This window comes from Schistocerca gregaria, chromosome 1 (genome assembly GCF_023897955.1).
Source record: "Schistocerca gregaria isolate iqSchGreg1 chromosome 1, iqSchGreg1.2, whole genome shotgun sequence".
Classification (NCBI taxonomy): Eukaryota; Metazoa; Arthropoda; class Insecta; order Orthoptera; family Acrididae; genus Schistocerca; species Schistocerca gregaria.
In genome coordinates this window covers 955,555,458-955,579,857 of record NC_064920.1, presented here as the reverse complement: position 1 = coordinate 955,579,857, position 24,400 = coordinate 955,555,458, and the positions used below count along the sequence as shown (strand labels likewise).

The window sequence follows — 24,400 nt, the reverse complement described above, 5'->3', positions numbered from 1 at the left end:
AAAAATATATTCACGTTAGCTAAGGAGAATTTTGCATCCTCTCATTTCATTTCAGTTGTGTCTAGCAGTAACAACAATTTGAAAAACTGATGTATACGAACAATGTCATTACATGTTCTGTATGGATATCTCCAGGGAGCAATTAAGAAAAAAGCCTGTCTCTACATTATCACCAGATTTGCACTTGGTTACCAGAAAAATTTCATTCTAGTATGTTGCATTAATTTTTAGTCATTACTGTCTTACTTCTTCATTTATGTAGATGCTACATAAATCTGTAAATTGCTACTTTTGCTTTCAGAAAGGTTAAATATGGGAATATCCCAGGTGAAACAACTTCTGGCAACAAAGTGCACTACCGAAAATCCCGAAAAACAGGAAGAACTGACTAGACAAATCGAGAAGATAAGCAGAACTGTGACAAGTAAGTATAATGCATAGTGTACACTGACACTTCAGTATTTTTCAAAACATTGCCAACAGACATGATAGGAATAGAGTTTGATGTGATCTCATTGTCTTTCCCAGCGAGTTGACCTAACATAAAAGTTTTTGGTTTCCAACTCAGTGAGTTGATCGAAGTGGGACGGTATTTTGATGAGTGTCATCTTATTCTGGCAGAAAGATGAGGGGATTGCTGCTTGTTGAAATGTTGCACCATTTTGACCGGATCAAGTGGCCGTAAACCCAAGAACTTTGTTACAGTTTGATTTATTTCATGTAATTTGGAGTTTACTATATTAGTGGCATAACTTGAAGTAGTAACGATACAGGGAAGTTCAAGCTATGGAATTAAAAAAGGTAGATATTTACTTTGTAGAGTGGAATAGCTACTTAAACAATAACTTGCACTTAGAAGCTCAGCTTAAGGATCTGTATTCTTCTTCAGAGTACACAGATTCACACATGCACTTGCAGCTATATGTGCTGGTGCCGAATTTCAGAAAGCACTCTCCATTTTGACTAGTTACTTCTTCTTTTTTTGCTGTGGCATGGAATACAGCAAAATAAACATGATGTCAGAATTTTAGCTGTTAAGATACACTAGAGAGAGAGAGAGAGAGAGAGAGAGAGAGAGAGAGAGAGAGAGAGAGAGAGAGAGAGAGAGAGAGAGAGAGAGGGGGGGGGGGGGGGGGAGGCGAAGAAGAAGAAGAAGAAAATGCCAGATTCTTGGCTCGTCACGTGGCTGGAGAAATGTACAGCCCTACCATAGCACATGTGTAGCATGACAGGCACATATCCTTCATTTATGGTACACTGGTCAACAGATAAACAGCGCAATGTGAGTGTAATTTGTAAAGTGAATTTCAGGTTTCATTGATAATTTCACTGACACAGTTGTTCACAGTTACTATTTGCTCAAATCTGCTACTCATTTAAAATCCATAATAATTAGCAATTGCCTTTGCAATAGTGCAAGTGTTGACAGTGGAGGTAAAACTTGATTTTCTTGTGTTTTCTTTGTGAATGATTGCTAATAGCATCTGTTTTGTCCAGGTTCCAGACATTCACAGTAATGTGGTATCCAATTACTGTTTTCAACACCGCAAAGATAAATTAAGAATAATGTGGTATGCTGTCAAAATCGCCTACTTATTCTGAAGACCTACACTTGTTAGTTATTAGTTAATTTCGTGCACATTCATTCTAATTATGTTGACATTTTGTAAGAAATGTGGAAACACTAGAAGAAATAGGAAGGAACTGTGGTGATTCCACAAATTGTGATTCAGTTGATGAATGTTGTGGTAATTAAAGTCCACAGCAAAAGTACAGTAGCTTCCTAGCCCAAAGAAACTGTGGAGAGTAATAGCTTTGAGTGACAAAGGAAAGGCTGTAAATTTTTTGGTTAAAAGGAGGAGCGAGAAAATACTTAAAAAGTTAAGCTATCTGAAAGCCCGGTGTCATTTCATAAAATCAGAATGTGAATTGTTTAAATGGAAGAAAGATTTACGTGCAGTACAAAATATACACCGGAATGAAATTTGCAAAACTGTGAAGAAAACTATTGTAAATATTTAGAACTGCTCATGAGTGTCTGCGCACTGTTACTGAGACATATCTGAGAGACTAGGCCCTCTGAACTGCAAGTTAGATGAACATTACTGATTTCCAGGCTTTTTCGACCTGGCTAAACAGTTTCAGAAAATCGTATAGGAAAGGAAGTCGCAAAATTACGAAGTTTACTTCAGGTAAATGTATAGAGGAGATGTCATTCATAGTAGTACTACAGACAAATATTTAGCTTTGTGTTATTCCCTAAGATGCAGTGTATAAGCCATTCAGTCTGGTTTTGTACAAGAATTACTTGCAAACCACACTTTATCATTTCGAGTATAAAAAAAAGATAGAGTGGTTTGTGCAGTCGATGAATGCTACGACACATTTATACACAACAGTGCCAGTGATAAGTATAAGTGGATCACTGTTTCTGCAGCTATATACCTGTCTTCAGGAATCTCAAGGAAAATTAGTAAAATCTGGAAAAATGGAGAAGAATTATTTTCAATACTACATCCAGAATACCTCCTTACTAGTTGCAGAAAATAATTCTCTACTTTTGTTGGACTCTTGGCCTGGACATAACGACACCTTTGTCTTTAGGAGGAGAATCAAAAGACTGTTAATAGAATTGGATTCCACGTGGAACTACTTGTGTGATTCAGTCCCTCAGTAAAATTTTTTTTGAGAGTGTAAAGCATTTTTTGGAAAATTGTTGGGCAGTATAATTTTTAATGGGTCTTTGGCATTTCATATTTTTTGGCATAACAGTATTGTTAAACTTATCAGTTTGCATCATCATGTTTTGTGAATTTAATCAAGTATGACTTGTATGCAGCAAAATATGCAGAATACCGTATTTACTCATATCTAAGCCGCACTTTTCTTCTGGATTTTGTAATCCGCAAAACTGCCTGCGGCTTAGAGTTGAGGGCAAAGTAAGCAGAAGTTCTGAAAAATGTTGGTAGGTGCCGCCACAACTAACATCTGCCATCGAATATATGTAGTGCTGCACAGGCATGCTTTGCAGGCACAAAGATATATACTGGGGCCAGAACCTCAGCGTCTGTAAGTAGATTTAAGAAAGAAAAAGTTAGAAGACGAGCTTTTTTCTCCGCCCCAAGTTTCGATCACTGCATTTTCATACATCGAAATTCCGTATTATTCATCTTTGAATGTGGCAGCCTTTCAAATATTCGTAGCTACAAAAATAAATTTCTTTTAAGATTGTTGCACGAGTTGATATGCTGGGGCTCATTAAGATTTCATGTTGCGACACCTTTTGCTTAGTGGAATTTTTTGAAGTGCTTGTCGGTGTTAGTGAACCACAATGAAGCAGTGCTTTCATTATAGTGCCAAATTCAAGAGGGGAGTTATTTCTTTTGTCGAACAAAGTTCTAATTGTGCTGCAGGTTTGCGATACGAGATTGATGAGAGCAACGTCAGACGATGATGACTGCAGAGAGATGAATTATTTAAATGTTCAAGTCGCAGGAAGCATTTAGTGGGCCAAAGTATGGACGATATCATGTACTAAAAGTGATTTTAAATGAATTTGTTAAGGAACAGCGTCAGAAATTCCTGCCTGTGAATGCTGAATTTTAAAAATTAAGGCACGTGAAATGCTAGAGAGCAAAAAATCGAAGATCTGTTTATGATGCGCTGGGGTTTTTCACTTTGGAGGTGAACTTCAGTTGCACAGAAGCTGTCGAACAATTATGAAGAAAAACTTGTGGAATTTCAGCGCTTCATAATTAGGTGGTGCACAGAAAAGCAATACCTTCTTGGTCAGATAGGAAATGTTGACCAAACTCCCATATATTTTGACAAGCCATCAAATTATACTGGTGACACCAAAGGAAAGAAAGACGTAAGTGTTCTTACATTAGGAGATGAAAAACAGCGGATGTCCTTCATGCTTGCTTGCACAACAGATGGACATAAATTACCCCTATTCATAGTTTTCAAGTGAAAGAGTTTACTGAAATTGGAAGTGTTTCCAAACACTGTAATTGTACGAGCAAATGAAACTGGGTGGTTTCAGGAGAATATGGTGCTGGAATGTATTAGGTGTGTGTGGAATCATCATCCTGGCACAATGCTTGGTTTACGCAGTTTGTTGGTATTAGATGCGCACCTGCAGTAAAACAAAAATTAGAGGAAATCAAAACGGTCTTGGCAGTAATTCCAGGTGGGATGATGTCAATTCTGCAACTACTTGAGATCTGTTTGAATAAACTATTTAAGGACAAGCTTAAATGCATGTACACAGACTGGCTTTCGAAAAGCGACAGACAAGTGACGCCAACAGGACGTGTAAAACGTGCAAGTTTGTCGCAAGTGTGCCAATGGATTTATGATGCCTGGAAGTGTGTTCCAAATCAGACTGTGCAACAAGCATTTAAAAAATGTTCGATATCTAATGCACTAGATGGTACGGAGGATGATGCTCTGTATGAAGAAATGAGCAAAAAAAGAATCGAGTGGTGGTGATTCAGAATCATGACTGATATTTTGAATATTTCGTATAAAATGTGTTACAAACCTAATAAAATTTTGTTTTAAATTTCAGCGTTTAATTTCTAAGTTATTTCATTCTTTCTTCTTAAGTGTTGCTACTTTCCATTGCACAGGATAGAAAAGGGTGGAGAGCTGCATCAAACCAGTCTACGGACTGAAGACAACAACAACACACTCTGCATTTGCAGTCATCACTAAAAATCTGCTACAAAAATCTGACTGGCAAGACTGTTTGGGATGTTTGTCAATGTGGCCAACTCTACGTTCTGAATTTTTTCCTACCTGTGACAAAAGATGGTTGCTAACAGGAACTTTTATGAATCGTGAATCACATGCAGTATTCTTTTCACCATAAGAATAACACGAATGTAAACATTATGGCATGTTTTCTTTCATGTTTGCTGCTATCTCATTTAAATCCTATCTGCCTAATAAAGTAGGAAAATAGAGTGAGACAACAGCAAACGCGGAAGAATATACATATCATGTCATGTTTATATTCTTATGCTGAATAGTAATAATCAGAAATGAAGCATGGCAACTGACAAGCTTTTTAAATCTAAGATGACACTTAATTTCTGTGCAGAATGTAATGTACTAAAGAGGCGTCTGCAAAGATTTTCAAACAGATAAAAATTTTTGCTAAACTCTCGTTCAGAACGTCTTCTATCATACGCAGTCTATTATTTGGTTCTTGTTGATCATTATCAAAGAAAGCGGCAGTGTAAGTAACAACAAATAGTAGTCTCTTGCCATTGTTTCGCTAATGAGACAATTCCACTCTCTTTTTTTAAAGTGGTGGTAGAGCGCACAAAAGCAAGCCATGCCACGAGCATTGACGGTCGTCAACACTCATTATCAGAATGCGAAAAACAATTTGTGACACAGTACAATAATGCATTTTCAGCTTAGAGTGACGTAAACACCTATAACAAAACGAATGGCACTTATCAGATCAGGGCAAAATAAGCAATCGATTCAAACCAGACGAAGCACATGGAAAAGGAAGGGTACCTGTATAAATATGGACAGAGTGCCTGACACATAGCAATGGCTACCTAATAAAGCTTAATTGCTAAGCTTACGACTTGAACCAAACTACTGTAGCTGTATCTTCATTCATTCGACCTAAAGTGTGTCTCATGTTACAGAGGACCAACTTTGTTTCGATTTGAAGGTGCGTTCTAAAACTTTTCTCTCGCCTTGAATTTAGAGACTCAAATTTCAGGTGTGGCTTAGATTCGGGAAATTTTTTTTCCCTTGATTTTGAGTCTCATTTTTCAGGTGCGTCTTAGATTTGAGTAAATACGGTAAAGGCCACGACTATTTCTTCCTCCATCCTATTTCTGCCTAAATAAAACTAGTAATTACTGTGGAGTGCATTAATACATTAATTTTGCTTTCACCAGGTGTGCTTTGTATAAGGAAAAATGTTTGTTTTCATCATAAATACACACTTAGCATTTTTTTGGTGACTAAAGGGAACTGTTGTGACTCTTCAAGTTTTCCCAGCAGATGTGTTGTAAACAGTCTTCACAGGTTTGCCAAACCCGTGAAGATTATTTACAAAATATATATTATTCAGAAATTACAAGGACTTTGCTGCAAGAAGTTTTATCAAATATTTCATGTCAATAAATTAAAACTGATGGCAGTCCTGTTATGTATCATACTGCACTGCCTTGATTTTGTTTTCTCTGCCAGTCACTTGTGTAACAGTTACATTTGCAACAGTTTGGCTATCAATACACACTGCACGTTATTAAAAAATAGCAATTTGAGACAATTTAGGTTTGGTTTAAGTGCTTAAAATTCACTAGTGTGCACTTCGGATTTCATGCTATGTTCTTTTGTCATGACTATGTGTGCTTATTTGCCAGGTTCACACTATGCAGGAAGGGCAATACAGACAGCTGTTATAGGTAGTTCTTCATGTAGCAAAACTGAGTAACTTTAAAAGACTGTCAAGCAAAGCTTTTGGCCAAATAGTCCTTCATTAGAATTAAACACACACACACACACACCCACACAACCACAGAATGCACCTTGGCAGCTAAAATTTTGACAGTGCATTTCTTTTGGTGTATGTTTCCTGTTTGAAAAGTATCAGGGTAGGTTTTGACATGTCCGATTGGACAGTTCCCTTGCCAATCTATTGTGATAGAGTAGAAAACACTAAAGAGCTGTGTTGTGTAGAGACTTGATTTTATATTGAAAATAACTTTTATTTACGGTATGTTTTCAGATTCCCAACTAAGTTGACAATTACTTTCTTCGCAGTATTCAGACTAGTGTAGCTGTCTTCAGGTGCTTCAAGTACACAAAACTGCTACTTGAGACATTTAAAGATAATAAGTTATTTGTTGGAATATCACACAGAAAAATGTATATGTCAGTTTATTTGGTAAGCTGGAAACATAATTAGTCGGACCTCAGAAACCATGTAACTATTGTTGTTTTCAATACTTTAATTTATTGAGTAAATGCTCAAAAAGTTACTTTAGGGCATTATTTTTTGCGTTTATGGCAGATCATTCTTTTATGTTGTGAACAGTGGAACTCATCTTTATTTTAAATTTCTTATTTTATGGTGCTTGCTACTTTTTGTAAATTGTGGATCCAGATTGAACATTTTCCTCCAGTAGACTGTGTGCTTCAGTGTAACATCCAGATAATGTGCCAGAGAGTTACCAGAATCCAGATTTTTGCTTTCCGTAGACAATTAAACAGTCACAATCAATCCTCTCTCCTAAAATCTTCAAAATTTAATGGTGGATGACTGTTTGAGAGTACGAGGCGGTTCACAAAAGTTCTCAGAATAGTATTGCCTTGGTTGGAGGTTGTGCAGTACACATTCAACTCACTAGGGATGTGATGCACAACTTCTTGGGGATTCAGTACTGTCTGTGGCATTGTTTGATATGTTTTGTCTGCTTGTAATAAATGTTTTAGCTGCATGTATTTTGTTCTATCGTTCTTGAAGCTGGCAGATTTAAGTGAACTACATGTAGCTGTGAAATTTTGCTTCTTGCTTGGGAAAAAGCCCAGGATGATGACAGACTTCATACTGGATGTCCATCAAGTGCCTGAACAGATGAAATTGTTGAGAAAATTTGGGAACTTTTTGCCAAGACTGATGATGGACTGGTGAATATATGATAGAGGGAATTGAATTGTCTTTTTAACTCAGCTCAGGGATTTCTAACAGAAGATTTGGGAACTGAAAAGGATAAATGGCAAATTTTTGCTTCAGTTTCTGATTGATAAGTAAAAGGAGCACTGAGTGAAAGCATTCTGTGTTTTGATAGAACAGATCCAAACATTTATTTTCCAAGATTATTGGTGGTCATGGTTCTGTGGTTACAGCCATGAAACCAAACAACTGTCCAGCCATTGGAAAGTGTAATTTTCAGTTGAGAGGCACACAAACAAGATGCAATGTTCTCCACCCATGTTGGATGGAGTGAGTTAATGGAGAAAGGATGTGGTATGGAGAGGGAGTGGTGGCAGTAAGTCTACATTATATCCACGTCCATACTCTATCAAGCACTGTGAAGTGTATGGCAGATGGACAATACATGACAATGTAGCACATAATCAGGGTTGCTTTTCCATCCACATACTGCTTGGCCTAGAAATGAGAGCAATATTTTAGGCTGACACACACAAGTCTTTTGTAAGCAATTTCCTATGTATACTCATTGCATTTTCCCAGTGTCCTACCAAGGACCAAAGTCTACCATATACTTTACCTATGAATGAATCTGTGTGATAATTCTATTTCATATCCTCACAAATTGCTACAGCCACAGGTATTTGTATAAGTTGACTGATTGCAGTTGTAGATCTTTAACATTGTAGCCATAGAATACTATGTTTTGCATTAAGTGTGACCTCCTCTTTATGCTCACCAGCTCCTCCTGACACCACCTTTCATCACAGTAAAGCTAAGAGTGCATCTAAAATATTAATTTGTAATAAAAACAACAGTAAAACAGGCAATTGACTCATTTTGTTTCATTCATGTATTGTTTGATGCAGAATTCAAGATTGCTGGTCACACAACAGACTTTGTCAATAAAGTATTGGAGAAAATGAAAAATGGTGTACCAAATGGTGGACTGGATGACCTTCAGAGTATACATATGTAATGTATCCAGGTACGTGGAAATGGATGACAATAGTGTTACGATAATTATGATAAAAAGTGTTATGCTAATGCTGGAAAAAGTAATTTCAATGCCCATTTTATGTACTGCAGCTTTGGCCACTACTGAGTAATTGTAAATGTAATGTAAAAACAGTGGCCAAAGTGCTCTTACACATATAGTGTTACTTAGTAATTAGTGTCACTGTGCTGATTCAAAAATATTGTGCTGTATGTAAAACTTTTTATGCTCTGTTTCCTTACTAATTGTATTATATTCATTGTAATAATCCCCACATAATGCCAAATATATTGTGCCCTGAGACAGTATAGATAGATATACATTGACACTAACTGTATATTAATTCTTGCTTACTTTTTTGACTATAATTCTTGAGCATAATAAATAAAAATGGCCATAAATACCTATTTTGGCTGCTTTCCATGCATGTATGCTCAAATTTTAAAATTGTTAATACTAATGTACATGTTATTTAACATGCCCAGCTTGGAGGATAATGATGTGTTTACAGTATTTTCTTGCACAGAGCGTAGTCACAGTTTCATGTAATTTTTTAAACCGTGATTCTTTTGTTTTACAAAAGCTTCAAGCTTCCTTAATGAGAACAGGTTCCATGGCTTTATGCGTTAAATGTACACTGTATCTTGAAGCATTTGTTTGTAGTTACTTTTCAGCAAATACATGGATGTCTGTGCTAAACAAGTTATTGATAAGGATTCAGACACTACTTCACTTTGTTTAATACTCCTTTATTTTTAAATGAATGTAAGATACAGCTACAATGCACGGTATGTGTAACTATCACATGTTACATGTTCAGTTTTAGAAGTTTCCTGTCTTTAAGAGAATGCCGTCAGAAGAGATTTTTCGCAATATATGTTTCTTGAACCTCTACCCTCAGTGTCTAGCCTGTATTGCAGATCCTACTTCAAGGTCTCCTTTGTGGATGCAGAAAGTGTCGCATTTATAGTATTAATCCATCTTCCCTTCAGCTAATTGTCTGTGTAGTGCTCTTCTTTCCCCTGATTTCCAGTTCTAACCAATGTTGTTTTCCTCAGTTTGGGGAGTAGCTAAACAGCTTATAAGTCTACGGAGTGGTGCCTGCTCTCATTAGCATTATATGAAGATGCTGAACGGCAAAAATGGTCAACTTTCTGTAGTATGGAAGTTTGTGACTGTGACTGATGTGCAATAAAATACAAAAATATTTAAACCAAATTGAGAGTATGCAGTGTGTTACTTGTTCAGTCAACTGTATTGAAAATAATTTTAATTCTGCTGTCCAGTATTTCATTTTATTTGCTTGCTTCATATTTTTATGACATTGACATGATGGCATTGCAAATAAACTTTTTTTTTTTTTTTTGCTACTGTTAACTTCACATTGAGATGAAGCTGTCTGACTGACAGCCACTAAAAATAGTTGTCATATGTATTTCGTATGTGGGCTTCTATATGTTTTACATGGAGTGTTGGAAGAAAATTTTTTAAATTCAAATGTTGGTGTTTACTGATTACGCTGAGCTATTGGCACGTGCATGACTTGACATAAATATAAGTTAATTTTGACACAAAACGAAACATGACTGTTCTCTATTATCAGGTACCGTGAACTGTTAAAAACAAGCTTGCAAAGTTGGTCTCATTGTGAATAACAAAATGCTAAGGTGTCAGTATTGCCCATTTATCACAGTTAGCATATCAGTTCGATATAGTGCTTTCTCACTACTTCTTTTGATAATTCTTTAAGTGAGCAGTTCTTAATAATGACTAATATTGAAGAAGAAACTATTATACACAATATCTGGGACATGTATAGTCATTAAGAATAAAACATAAAAGCAAAGGCAGAAAAATGCCTATTTTTGATTGTAAGAGGAAGGACAAAAATAATGTATGGTGTTTAGTAAATAATGAAGAAATCAGAAGGATTAAGTAGAATTTATAACATTCAATTACTCAATGTTAGTTTGATAACTATATTCTGCAGTGGAACAATTATATAATCATAGAGCTAAATATACCCTGTGAATATATTTCATATACATTTTTATCAATATTGTAATGTATATTCTCAGATATGTATAAATTTGTGGGAAGCATTATCTAGTAGGTATCAGGAATAGTATTTTGATGGAATGCAAATTGGCATTTGGATATAAAAGTATTGCTTCTATGTGTGTAAACATTTAATATTCATCTAAAAATCACCTACAAGACATTTAAATAAATGTTAGGATTGAATGGTTGTTTGCAATTACATGTAGTATGTAGATAATTAACAGTATGACGATACAGAAGGAAACTTATGTATGATTTCAAAGTTGCTTTCACATCTAGAGTGGAAACTGTATTTTGCTACTTATTTTTTTTCCTTTTTTAAATAGTTAGAATAATTGTGTATAATTTCAAATTCCAGTAGAGGTGAAATTGGTGTGATATCAGCAAATGAATGCCATTGTGGGTATCATAATTGGCTCTTTACTGCAGTTTGACACAAACAGGGAATGGGGAGAAATTATAACAGTATTTTTCTTTTTGTTTTTGCTTACTTCTGGGCAGAGCATAAAGAGCAGTGAATAATAAGGTAATTTGTAACAGTACAGTTTGCTGTTGTAGCACTAAGATTTTTTCATCATAGTGTGTGACTTCACAAAATGTGATAGTGAATTGTGATATTCTATACAGATGTGTGTATTTATATATTCGTATTTTGAAGATGTGCAAGGATATTTTTTAGTACTTTTTAGATTATTGATTTACAAATTTAGAGAGATGTAAGAGGAATGAATGTGAAGAAATATTTATTGTACAGTTTTACAGAAAACCACTATTTTCAGAATTTTACAGGTAGATAATGCTATGAAACAGTGTCTAATAGAAAGCTGAATTTATTAGTGTTATACAGGTTTCAGTATTTGTAAATAAATGACCTCTTTTTTTTAATTTTCTAGTAGAAAAGTAATTGCAATTTATAATATTATATTTTCTTTCTTAAGTTGAATCTGTAATTAGCAAGGTAGCAACAAGGTTCTTGCACTGCTTCTTTTTATATTGCTATCTGAATATGGTACAGTATCAAGCTGATTTCTTATGCTGCTATACTGTCTGCATTTTGCTGATCACAAACTGTGCAGTAACTTAATAAATAGTTCCTAAAAGTATACATGTCCAATGTGTACATAATTTCTGTAGTGTGGCAATTGTTGTTACATGTAAACTTATATGTAATGAGACATTATTTATGTGTTTGTACAGTACTTACAAAAGTTTATTTCTGTTCTGAAAGTTTTTTGTGTATATGTGTGCTTTAAAATTATTATTATTATTTTTTTTTTTTTTACTCTGACATGAATCGGCTAACATTCTTTGTATCGTACATGGCCTCCATATCTGTAGTATTTGTCAAATTTATGTATTACTTCAGAGCCAGAACATATTTTTATAAAGTGTCAACTAGTCATACTATTCAGTCATATTGTATGCCAGCTATGTAAATAACTATTTTAATGCACAACTGATAATTGTGATGTTATGTAAATAGATACAAATTTTAATTTACTGCCTTCATGTACAAAAATCTTGTTAAACAGTAATAAATGACTGCTGTGTTTTGAAGCCATAAACATTATCCTGTTTCCTTATATGTGCACATTTCATGTACAATTCTAACCCATTTTTGTGGCTGATTGAATATGATTGTTAGAGTACCTGTTCCTGTTGGTATCCAGAAAATGCATCTGTCATTGTTATTTCTTTGAAATTGAACTTGCTTTTTTGTAGATGATGTTCACATTATTGTGGTGATGCGTAGGTAGAAACTTCTGGAAATCGTACTGTGTAAGACAGTCTCTGAATTGTTGATTATCCCTGTGCAATATACAGGCATCAATATACCAAAATAAGTTCTCAGTTTATTCACAAGATTTCTAAGGTTGACACTAATTCTTTTCTCAATTAGTTTTCACTTGAAGACTAATTTGTTCACCCAGTCACAAACTGAAATGTCTTGTAATTTTTACTCAAATTTTGGCATAATTTTAGGAGGTTAGTGTTAGAGAAGTGAACTTTCAGGACATACTATATTTTTTATAACATATTATTTTACTCTCAAAAGATTTGTGGTATCCGTACATTTGAACACACAACATGCAGAAAACCAGGTAATTATAGTTCTGTCAAGTAATTCTGTTGCGAGTTGTTCATTCCCATCGTTTAGCACATTTGTGGGTCATACATTTTATTTGTGCAAAATTGTTTTTGCGCATTATCAGCACTGAATCCCTAACATAGGTACCCCCCAAAACACACACACACACACACACACACGTTTGGGTTGGGATACTGGAGAAGAGAACTACTGTTTTATGGGTCAAAAACACAGTATTTACACTATTATTCATTAGTACATGTTTTGTTCCTTATTTCTTTTGGAGTGCATTGGTAGTAAACATAAATGACCTGCAAATTCCATTTCAACACTGAAGGTCTTTATACTAAGGGAATTTCTTTAGGCACCTAGTGAGCTCTGATTATGTTATATCTTATATTTATTATGAACCTGGAGGAATATTGTTGATACTTTGTGTTTCCTGAAAGGAAATCCAATATTAGTAAATAATTTTAAGATGCTAAAAATCCTCCAACTGTACTTTGTTGGTTAGTGTATCAGAGAGTGTTTTTGGGCAGCACACAAATTTTGATTATTTTTAGAATAGTGTTTTCCATTAAGAACTATATAATTTGTTTCAGTGCAGGAAAACTGACTTTGTTTGAATAAATTAGTATGTGCTGGAATATATTAAATTTTGACGACCGAGTCCATCTCTCCTGTATAAATTTTCCCTCCTTTAATATAATTCATGTACATACTTTCCATGATTCAGTCAATCTTGTTCACAATTTGGCAAACAGAATTGCTCGGTGTGAAATTTAAGCTTTACCAAATGTATTGGTGTTTGAAAAGTCAGAATAGCAGCCCGATAGAATTGTCAAAGACTGCCAACATTTTGATGTGCACAAACCACTTTTACTAAGACACCGATAACATTCAGTTGAAGGTTTGTGCTTAGTTTACTTATTTTTCAAGGTACAGGTGTATTTACTATTTTCTGTGAGTTCAATTCAGTGTTCTTTTTCGGTTGACCATTATTGTAAGACGTGCTGTTAAGTCAAGATGGACATCCTGCCAAACCAGTGAAAGTGAGGAAAGTAGTATGTAGTTTCCTGGGATACATAGTGTGGACTATTTTCAGCCTCAGAAAATAGTTTAATTTTCTCTTCCTGTTTGGCTTTCTGCCCGGATATGGCTGCTTTGCTTTGCTGTCTGAAGCAAGGCTACCCCCTTCCCTTCACAGGGAAGCCGGGTTGTAACAACTGTAAAATTGATATTAATTAAGACATTATATATATAAATTGACATTTATTACCACATGTACTGTAGGTGATGTCTGGTAAAATTATCACCCCCTCCCCCCCTCTCTCTCTCTCCTGTTCCAAAATAAACAATAATTGTATGAACAAATGGACCATATTGCAGCAGCTCTCCCTCTAGTTTGCATATTTCATTCATCATCTACAGTACATACATTCTGGTGTTTATAAACGAACAAGGTCTTGTAGAGAAAAACGAGCACTAAAAAGTGTTTCTTTGTTAGTCTTTAAATTGCTTTTGGAGTTGGATGACTGAACATTTTTCTTTATTTAAAGGCAGTAAACAAAATTCCACATTGTTGATATGTTTATTCTGTGTAAAGCAGAATGTAATTTGAAGAATGTGCTGCTTTTGGGTTTCTGAAATCATAGAAATACTATTAAATAACTTAACAAATGGAAACACAATTTAGGAGTAGTAGTAGCTCGCAAAAGGTTGCAGTATTCCTTCTCTGTTAATTGTTAACATTCCATAATGCACATTAAGAACTGAAACAGATGCCAATATTTCCAAAAGTTAACTTGTACATCTGATTTCCAGAGTGCTTGAAACATGATTCTGGTCTTAGTGATAGCAATATTTTCATGTTCCAGCTAATTTTTTAAACATAGAATGCTGACTCCAAAGACAGTTCTTTCAGAAGTATAAAAACTGTGGACAGTTCCTGATAATTGTACAAAATTTGAAATCAGTTTCTTATGCTCATTAATTTTTTTATAATACATGTAATTTACATGCTTATGAAGTAGTAGTTTTTTCAGTATTGCTATGGGAAGTGTCACAGGCATTTTCATTAAAAACTGTGGTGTTAACACACAGCACAGAGTAATGAAATTAAACTGGAAAGGTAGACACAGCATTTCAGAAATTTCTTTTATGAGTACAACTACAGATTGAACTGAAATACAATTTTCTAAATTTATTATTACAACCACCCTTTTTTTTAAGGCAAAAAGCCACTTCTTGAGGTATAATGTCACAGTGACCTGCCAAATATACATTTCAAGAACCAGTAAGTGAATCAATGTTTATTTAAAGCTGTACTTTTATATGATGTTATGGAAATTACGTGTTCAGTTGGTCTCTATAGGAAGAAACCACTTTATATGTGGGTATATTACTTAAAACAGTATATCTGAAAATAGAGGAATTTTTCAAGAACATACTGGTAAAAGCCGATCTGAAGAATGGGTTTGTCCATTACCGGAACCAAATGTTTGTGGATTTTGTATTTACCGTATTTCCCTGCCTGTTTTTTTTAATCCATTAATTGTGTTTCTGTCTGCCTTGTACAATGGAAAAGTTTTCTGAACCCCACTTACACATATGTAACTTTCTTTTGCAACACGTTGTTGTAGTGTCTTCATTTCTTCACTGTACGTTATCATGTATATGTGTGTTCTATGTATAATTCATTTATGACCTGCCCAGTTAGCAGTGGTATCACATGAAAAGTGTTGTAAAACCAGGACTTTGTAACAGGGCCCTGAAAATTATGTTAAACAAATATGTGTATGGCTGTGCTTTTGGAATATAAAAATGAATGTTCATTCTAGTTTAGTGCTTCTATTTCTTTGTTGTCATTGTTCAGTGAAATAAGGGTTTTCATATCCCGGTCCACCTTTTATTCAAAAGTGTAAACTGAATTCTTTTTCCTTCATGCAAATATTTAGTATAGCAAATGTAATTTTAGTGAAGCCAACATTATCCCTTTCTTACTTCGTCCTAAAGGAAAAAAAAAGAATATATATATTGTGGAGAGTGCAGTCACATTTTTTAAATTAAAGATCCATCAGATTATTGTGCCATTCTCATATAATAACCTCTTTGAAATTATCTTATGTGTGTATGTACTGAGGAGCCCACTATTATGTTGGTAGAAAATAAAAATGTTTTTGTTGCATGTTTACTTTGTCTGATGTTTGTTACTCATAATCTTTTTGTTGATCTGTATATGGATATGTTAACTATTTCAATACTTGTAATGCCTTTACATGCAAAAGAGTACCATTTTTATTGACTGTGAAATTCACTTCCATTTTTTTAATGTGATAATTCATGTATAGCAAACATTTTGTATATGCAACTTTCATCTGTTGAAATAAATCACTGTTACCTTTGAAACATATCGTTTTTAAACCACTTGTGTTAACATGTTTCCCAATGTTGTGTATTGCTTACAGTTTATTTTCACAGAATTTTTGTTAAATTTCATAAGTATTACAGATGAACAATTTTCTTAATGTTTGTGTAGTTTTTTTTTATGGATGTATGTGTACAGAAATAATTTGATTTTCAGGATTTTACTATTAGGTTAAAGATTTTACATTACAGAATTGAAATACATGACTAGAAACAGCTTATGTACATGTTATGTTACAAAAGCAAAATTCGAATTTTCTACAATAAAAGAATATAATGACAAAGTGCATGTTATGGCTGACTTATTATAGCCTATGAAAAGTTACAAAAATCGTGATTCCAGGTACTCTGACATAATGATTAAATAAAAACTACAGTACACTCTTCCTAGAAAAATTTGTGCACATTAACACTATTTGCTTACACAAAAGCAAATGCTACATATTTCTTTTGAGTCACTGCAAAACTAGAACAGTCATTTCTTTTACACACATCTCCAGAGTACTGTTTGCTAATACACCACAATAAAAGCTAAGGTAAAATGAAAACAAGGTAGCAAAGGCCCTCTGCATGCTTAACAAATGGAACTATGACAACTGTAATGACATACAGACTTTCGGTACAAGCGCCAGAAGGCCAAGCAAAATAACAATCATCAGGAGAATAGAACAACTCAAATGTTATGGTGGAGTATGAGCTCTGTGGAACTGACTAACAGCTATTCATGCAAATAGATGCATACAGTGTGACTAAAGATCCGAGAGCAAACAAATTGATCCAGTGGACTTGTTAGCAAGTTGTAAGTGGACGTAGACCAGTAAATGAAGCTACCATGTTCACACACCTTTTCTGGCAGATTCTGAGCTGTTTTTTTAAGGAACTGGTTTCAGAGTTAACAAAATTAAACAGAGTGGAAAGACAAAAGATTGAGTCTCAGTCTAAACAAAAACCAGAGTACAGCAATAGATGTCAATGCACTAGACGAAGATAAGAAGAGGTGTCCGACAAGGCAGTCCTCTCCTTATTTATATAATTTATTTATAGAAAATGCAATACAAGTGATGAAAGGCACTGCCAATAGGATCATAAGTAAGGATAAACAAATACATTTATTTGATTTGTTGATGTTACAGTAGTTTTAGCATATTCTGAAAAGGACGAGAACTATATATCAAAAATTTTGTCTGATACCTTTGACATCATTGAAATGCTTTAAGGTACACTCACATTCAATTGAGCCTATTACACCACCAAAATGATTATGAAGTGTGTTTTATGTATAAAGCTGATTTTTATATTGGTTTTAGCTTTATATATCGTTTAGTGCTGTGGTTTCACTTCCAGCCAGGTGCATCATCTTTAGGTGAAATTGAAGATCAAAGCAAGCTAGAAACAAAAGTTAATGACAAAATCCAAACCACTGCTGAAAAATTTTGCGTAAAACCATGTCCTTTAGCAACTCAAGAAAACAGAAATTTGGGGTTATGAAGTGAATAAAAAAACTATGCTAAGAAATCTTTGACAAGAGTAATTATCCATGAAAAGTATGGAACACTGTTTCTTGGCAACAACAAACATCCCTTATAGTAAAATTTGTTTCATCTACCAAACAAAGACACCCGAGATTAAATTGTAAGAAGTCAAAACTACAAAGTACTGTGATAAACCTGGATCATAAGTAAGTGTGTAAGGAGTTCTTTCTGAAGACACTAACTATAAGTAATTGTCAATTTACCCATTACCACAGCTGTGCTAAGCAAATCAAGTGTGGAAGGCCTATTTCTGTTGATGAATGTAGTAAACATGCTCCACGAAATAAATTTGCAGAAGAGTGCCTTGGAACCAAAAGAAACCACATAAAAAGCTTTCCTAATTACACAAGACATTATTCTCATAAACATAATCCTCATAGGAAATACCTGTCACAGGAATTATTTGTCTCAAAAATGCATGGGCCTTATACTGAAAAGTGTGTGAAGGAAAAAAATCTTTTGTCTGTCAAGGTCTGCATTTATTGTAAACTGTTCAATTCAGAATTTAATATATCATTTTATAGCCTAAAAAGTGACACCTGCCATAATTGTAACAGATTAAAAATTTAATCAAAGCATTAAAAGAAACAGTTTAGTGCTAAAGAAGGAGCTCCATCTAAGACGACTTGATCAAGCAAGAGCTAGTAAGAAAGGAGGTGTACAGAAAATGAAAGAAGACTCAGCACATGTAATTACTTGCAAACTTAAAAAAAAGGAAAAAAAATGCCAACTCCAATGCTATCAAGCAATTTTATTTACTACAAGAGACAATTTTGGACATTTAATCTTGGAATATATGACTGTAGCACGTATATGTGTTATGAAAATATTGCCTCACATGGCTCTTCAGAAATTGGTTCATGCCTACTGAAATATATAAAATCATTACCATCTGAAATTAAACATCTTTTACCTACAGTGATAGTTGTGGGCAAAGCAGAAGTCAAATAACTGCAAAGCAAATAACTGTCTGATTTGGGCTCTATATTGTAGTTCATATACCTACTGAAATTGTTGAGCATAAGTTTCTCATGCCTGGTCACAGTTACCTTGGTAATAATGGATGATTTTTCTTCACATTTAGACGAACAATAAGAAATCCCATTTATATTTGTGTCACATGGTTCGATAAATCTGCTGAAATGAATGGGATATTTACGGTGTATGAATGACACCAAGTTTCCTCATCAATTCCTTTATGGCAGACTGTGCTCCACTTCAAGACGTTATAGAAGCATACTGATATGTTAGAAATTAAAAATTAAATGTTCTTGAAGCTGACTAAAGTCAATTCACAAACTTCAAAAGAACTTGCAGAAGGTTACATCTGTGAGGCTAATAAACAGTTCTTAGTGCAATTTGATTTCACAATCACAGACAAACCATGCAACAAATATACAAGCCTCACAAAGCGTACCGCATACAGCTCTACAAGTCATTAATTACCTGTGGCTGTATGTTTCAAGGCAATAATGGGCTGGGTAGCTACTTAAGACATACCCACAATGGAAACTTTGTACAAGGAGATTAAAACAAACTATTTCTTCCACAATCTCTTCATTTCTCTCTTGGCCCATGGCACCAAATGTTTCTCTTGTACTTGTTTTGATTTTCCGTTTCAAAGAAAAACCGGTATGCCTTTAATATTTTTTCCACTTTCTAAACCAAGCATACTAAGCCAGAAGAAAAGGAACTTGCATTTAAAAGCTTGAGCTTAGACCATCTGTTATTTGTGTATACCGAGTTGATATATATAATAGAGGGAAACATTCCACGTGGGAAAAATATATCTAAAAACAAAGATGATGTGACTTACCAAACAAAAGCATTGGCAGGTCGATAGACACACAAACAAACACACAAAATTCTAGCTTATGCAACCAATGGTTGCTTCTTCAGGAAAGAGGGAAGGAGAGGGAAAGACGAAAAGATGTGGGTTTTAAGGGAGAGGATAAGGAGTCATTCCAAGCGGGGGAGCGGAAAGACTTACCTTAGGGGGAAAAAAGGAGAGGTGTACGCGCGCGCGCGCGCGCCCACACACACCCACCACCACACACACACACACACACACACACACACACACACACACACACACACATCCGCACATACACAGACACAAGCAGACATTTTCTTGTGTCTGTGTATTTGCGGATGGGTGTGTGTGTGTGTGTGTGTGTGTGTGTGTGTGTGTGTGTGTGTGTGTGTGTGTGTGTGTGTGTGTGTGTGTGTGTGTGTGCGCGCGCGCGCGAGTGTACACCTGTTCCTTTTTCCCCCTAAGGTAAGTCTTTCCGCTCCCGGGCTTGGAATGACTCTTTACCCTCTCCCTTAAAACCCACATCCTTTCATCTTTCCCTCTCCTTCCCTCTTTCCTGAAGAGGCAACCATTGGTTGCGAAAGCTTGAATTTTGTGTGTATGTTTGTTTGTGTGTCTATCGACCTGCCAGCGCTTTTGTTTGGTAAGTCACATCATCTTTGTTTTTATATGACTTCAGTTTAGAACTCCTCTTTCTTCAGCTACTTGACAGGGCTTAATTACCTTGTCTCCCCAAACAACTTATTTTTGTTTTACTGTCTAATTGGTTCAACACTTAATAAAATCAGAATGGCTTAGAAAGGCAAAGGATTGATATATACAAAAACCAGAGCACAGAAATAGACATCAGTGGCACTAAGAACGAGACTAAGATAAGAAGAGGTCTGTCAAGACAGTCCTCCCTCTCCTTACTTATATAATTTATTTATAGAAAATGCAATACAAGTGAGGAAAGGCAGTGCCAATGGGATCGAAATTAATGGTAAACAAATACATTGTATTCAATTTGTTGACGTTACAGTAGTTTAAGCAGATTCTGAAAAGGACGAGAACTATAAATCAGAAGTAACAGAAATATGAATGTGGAAGAGAGCCATAAAAAAACAACCTAAACCAAAAGGAAATCTAGTGAACAAATTAAAGAGCTAAGGGCATTCATTAATACGAAACAGAGGAGAAAATCAAAATTAAATTGACATAATTTGATACAACTACTTCATAAAAAACATCTTGGAAGGAAAAATCAGGAGGGAGACCCAGAACATCCCTATTAGAAAGTGTTATCTGCAGAAAGAACTGCAGCAACTACAACTAAATGGTACACATGGCAAAGACGGATAGTTGCTTCAAAAGGCACTGCTTTTAGTGTCTTCTGATGGTGGTAGTGGTTTCAGTCTGTACTCTATAGTCAAGTGTGTTAGATGTGAAAGCATGAGAACTCATTTCATAATAAATGCACATTACTTCTACCTTAATTACTATTATGTGAAAGCAATGAAAGTTATGACAAAGGTACGTACATAATACCATGTGGATCCACAAAAATTTAAAAAAAACGTATATAAAGTTTTAAGGTTCACCACTCATTATAGCGTGTCAAACAGCTACCCTGGTGTATTATGAGAAAGGAAGATTGCATCCACATATGCACAGATTGTGTTACAAATAAAAATCTACAAAAACAAAGTTAATGAATCTTCTAAATAATAGAATTAAAATCACCTTAAATACGTCAGAAGCATCTAATATATTTCACAGGTGGCCAAGGTAAATGCTGCAATGTTTCAACCTACTTTTACATATTTTGAATGCTGAAGCCGCAAATGAAACTTTTATGGTAAGACACTAAACTGTGCACGTAAGTATTCTATTCACACTGAACATTTCTGATGCAACCATATAAACTCTTACACACATCATCTTTCTCAGCTTTGTAAAAAGACAAGACAAAACAGAACTCACTGAAAATTTTTGGTTTGGCAAGACCAACTATAATGAGAAGAGCTGAAGGTTAAGTTTCATTTAAAATGTTAAATGATTTGCAGTAATTTCACCATCAGTCATTTTTCTGTATACAAGAAAGTATCTGCACACTGTCATGTACTGCTGCTCATGCTAAAGAATAATAAGTTTAATTAAAAATTAAATGTTCTCAAAATAGAATAACCAGCAGTTACACACTTAGTAACTGCATAAAATAAAATTAATTTCAGATGATATAAATTGTGTCACAAAAGATTGTAAAAAGTGCGGATTTTTTTAACAACACTAGAATATTTTTATTAATAAGTAATAAATTCCCACTATGTGCTGATGAGTCATTACATACCAGTGACTTTTCAATTAAAGCCTTTTAGACTACAATGGTCCCATTTTAGTTAGTTTTGACTGGATTCATATCAGATATCCCCGGGCCTGTGACTCAAAATATTCTCAGAAAATCAAATCTCTTCAAACTGTGGCAAAAATGGCTTTGGCAACTCTGCTCCACTGTCGAAATGAACACACAAATAATAAATAAAAAAATATTTACACAATGCTTAGCCGTACATGAATTTCACTTAATACATTCAATCTAGCGGCTGTATATGAGTTTCACTCAATACATCAATCTAGAGAGATACCCTGAATCCAGGAACTTAAATCACTTGTTCCTTCACACTGCATTATTAATTGTTCAGGAGAGTCAGGATCAAGTAGCACTTGGGCTGCACTCCGACCAGTCAGGTATGCACCATGAACTGTTGAATAAAAACTGCTGTGCGTATGCTCTCCAGCAAAGAGAAGTACAGGCTGCAACAACAATAAGTTTTATTCAGAAGCTTAATAGTTATCAGCCTGTTACAGAAATGTCATCGATATCAATGTAATATTAGTTTTTGTCAATAAGGTACACCCAGTACAATAATGTACATCAAATTGCCCAAAAAATACTTTTGTTAACAATATCTTTTTTAATTAATTTAAAAGAATTTTTAATTTAATCTGTACTTCCGCCTCGACTGACATCTCTGCATTTACGTATGTCTGCCTGTGTCTGTGTATATATTAAAAACAAAGATTCCAAGACTTACCAAGCGGGAAAGCGCCGGCAGCCAGGCACAATGAACAAAACACACACACAGAATTACTAGCTTTCGCAACCGATGGTTGCTTCTTCAGGAAGGAGAGGGAAAGACAAAAGGAAGTGGGTTTTAAGGGAGAGGGTAAGGAGTCAAGGAGTCACTCCAATCCCGGGAGCGAAAAGACTTCCCTTGGGGGGAAAAAAAGGACAGGTGTACACTCGTACACACACACACACACACACACACACACACACACACACACACAAATCCATCTGCACATACACAGACACAAGCAGATGCGGATGTGTGTGTGTGTGTGTGTGTGTGTGTGTGTGTGTGTGTGTGTGGGCGCGCGCGCGCGCGCGCGCGCGCGCACAGAGCGTGCGCAAGTTTATACCTGTCCTTTTTTCCCCATAAGGTAAGTCTTTCTGCTCCCGGGATTGGAATGACTCCTTACCCTCTCCCTTAAAACCCACATCCTTTTGTCTTTCCCTCTCCTTCCCTCTTTCCTGGTGAAGCAACCTTGGGTTGAGAAAGCTTGAAATTTGTGTGTGTGTGTTTTTTTTATTGTGTCTATCAATATACCAGTGCTTTCTTGTTTGGTAAGTTACAGCATCTTTGTTTTTATATATATATTTTCCCACATGGAATGTTTCCCGCACGCGCGCGCGCCCACACACGCGCGCGCCCACACACACACACACACACACACACACACACACACACACACACACACACACACACAGACGCGCGCGCACATACACACACACCAAGACACTAAACTCGCTTCCAAAAGAGCTACAGGAAATTTAAAGATAATATTAAAATCACAATAAAGAGAAAATTGCTATAAAATTATTACCATGTTCGTACCATACTTATCATTGAAGTTATTAACAGAAAAAAGTATTTATTTTGGTCTATAGTCCCTATTTTCTTTATTTTGCCTATTGGCTACTAGTTTCAGTAATAAGTACATCCTCGGGCTTTCCCTGACACCTAGTCATCCCATTTGCTTCTCATGTAGGTGTGACCGAGCGAGGTGGCGCAGTGGTTAGCACACTGGACTCACATTCGGGAGGACGACGGTTCAATCCCGTCTCCAGCCATCCTGATTTAGGTTTTCCGTGATTTCCCTAAATCGTTTCAGGCAAATGCCGGGATGGTTTCTCTGAAAGGGCACGGCCGATTTCTTTCCCAATCCTTCCCTAACCCGAGCTTGCGCTCCGTCTCTAATGACCTCGTTGTCGACGGGACGTTAAACACTAACCACCACCACCACCACCACCACCACCATGTAGGTGTGAGTTTTGACACACCGACTTGGGAAACAAATGTGATGCCGAGGGAGCACCTGTTTACTGAAACCGGTAGCCAGTATGCGAACTAAATAAAACTGTATGACTATAGACCAAAACAAATACTTTTTTCTGAGTATATTGGGTTTTGGTTGTTTGGGGAAGAAGACCAGACAGCGAGGTCATCGGTCTCATCGGATTGGGGAAGGAAGTCGGCCGTGCCCTTTCAGAGGAACCATCCCGGCATTTGCCTGGAGTGATTTAGGGAAATCACGGAAAACCTAAATAAGGATGGCCGGACATGGGATTGAACCGTCGTCCTCCCGAATGCGAGTCCAGTGTCTAACCACTGCGACACCTCGCTCGGTCTGAGTATATTGATCACGGTTCCAACCAGCAGTATGTTGGGAATATGTAAGGGATTAT

General features: G+C 35.6%; 2 protein-coding genes across 4 annotated transcripts in view; one reads left to right on the top strand and one right to left on the bottom strand.

The window, feature by feature from the left end:
* The window catches only part of LOC126276230 (protein CREBRF homolog), a 106,989-nt gene extending 89,703 nt beyond the window's left edge, over positions 1–17,286 (top strand). For all 3 annotated transcript variants that reach the window (XM_049977258.1, XM_049977259.1, XM_049977260.1), the window contains 2 exons: positions 302–424; positions 8,563–17,286. In XM_049977258.1, coding sequence (XP_049833215.1) covers positions 302–424; positions 8,563–8,672 — 233 coding nt within the window. In that variant the 3' untranslated portion in view covers positions 8,673–17,286. The remainder of the gene's footprint in view (positions 1–301; positions 425–8,562) is intronic.
* Positions 17,287–21,339: 4,053 nt separating this feature from the next.
* The window catches only part of LOC126276214 (spermine oxidase), a 74,067-nt gene continuing 71,006 nt past the window's right edge, over positions 21,340–24,400 (bottom strand). Inside the window, exon 6 of the mRNA XM_049977257.1 lies at positions 21,340–22,404. Within this exon, the coding sequence (XP_049833214.1) occupies positions 22,219–22,404 (186 nt within the window). The 3' untranslated portion in view covers positions 21,340–22,218. The remainder of the gene's footprint in view (positions 22,405–24,400) is intronic.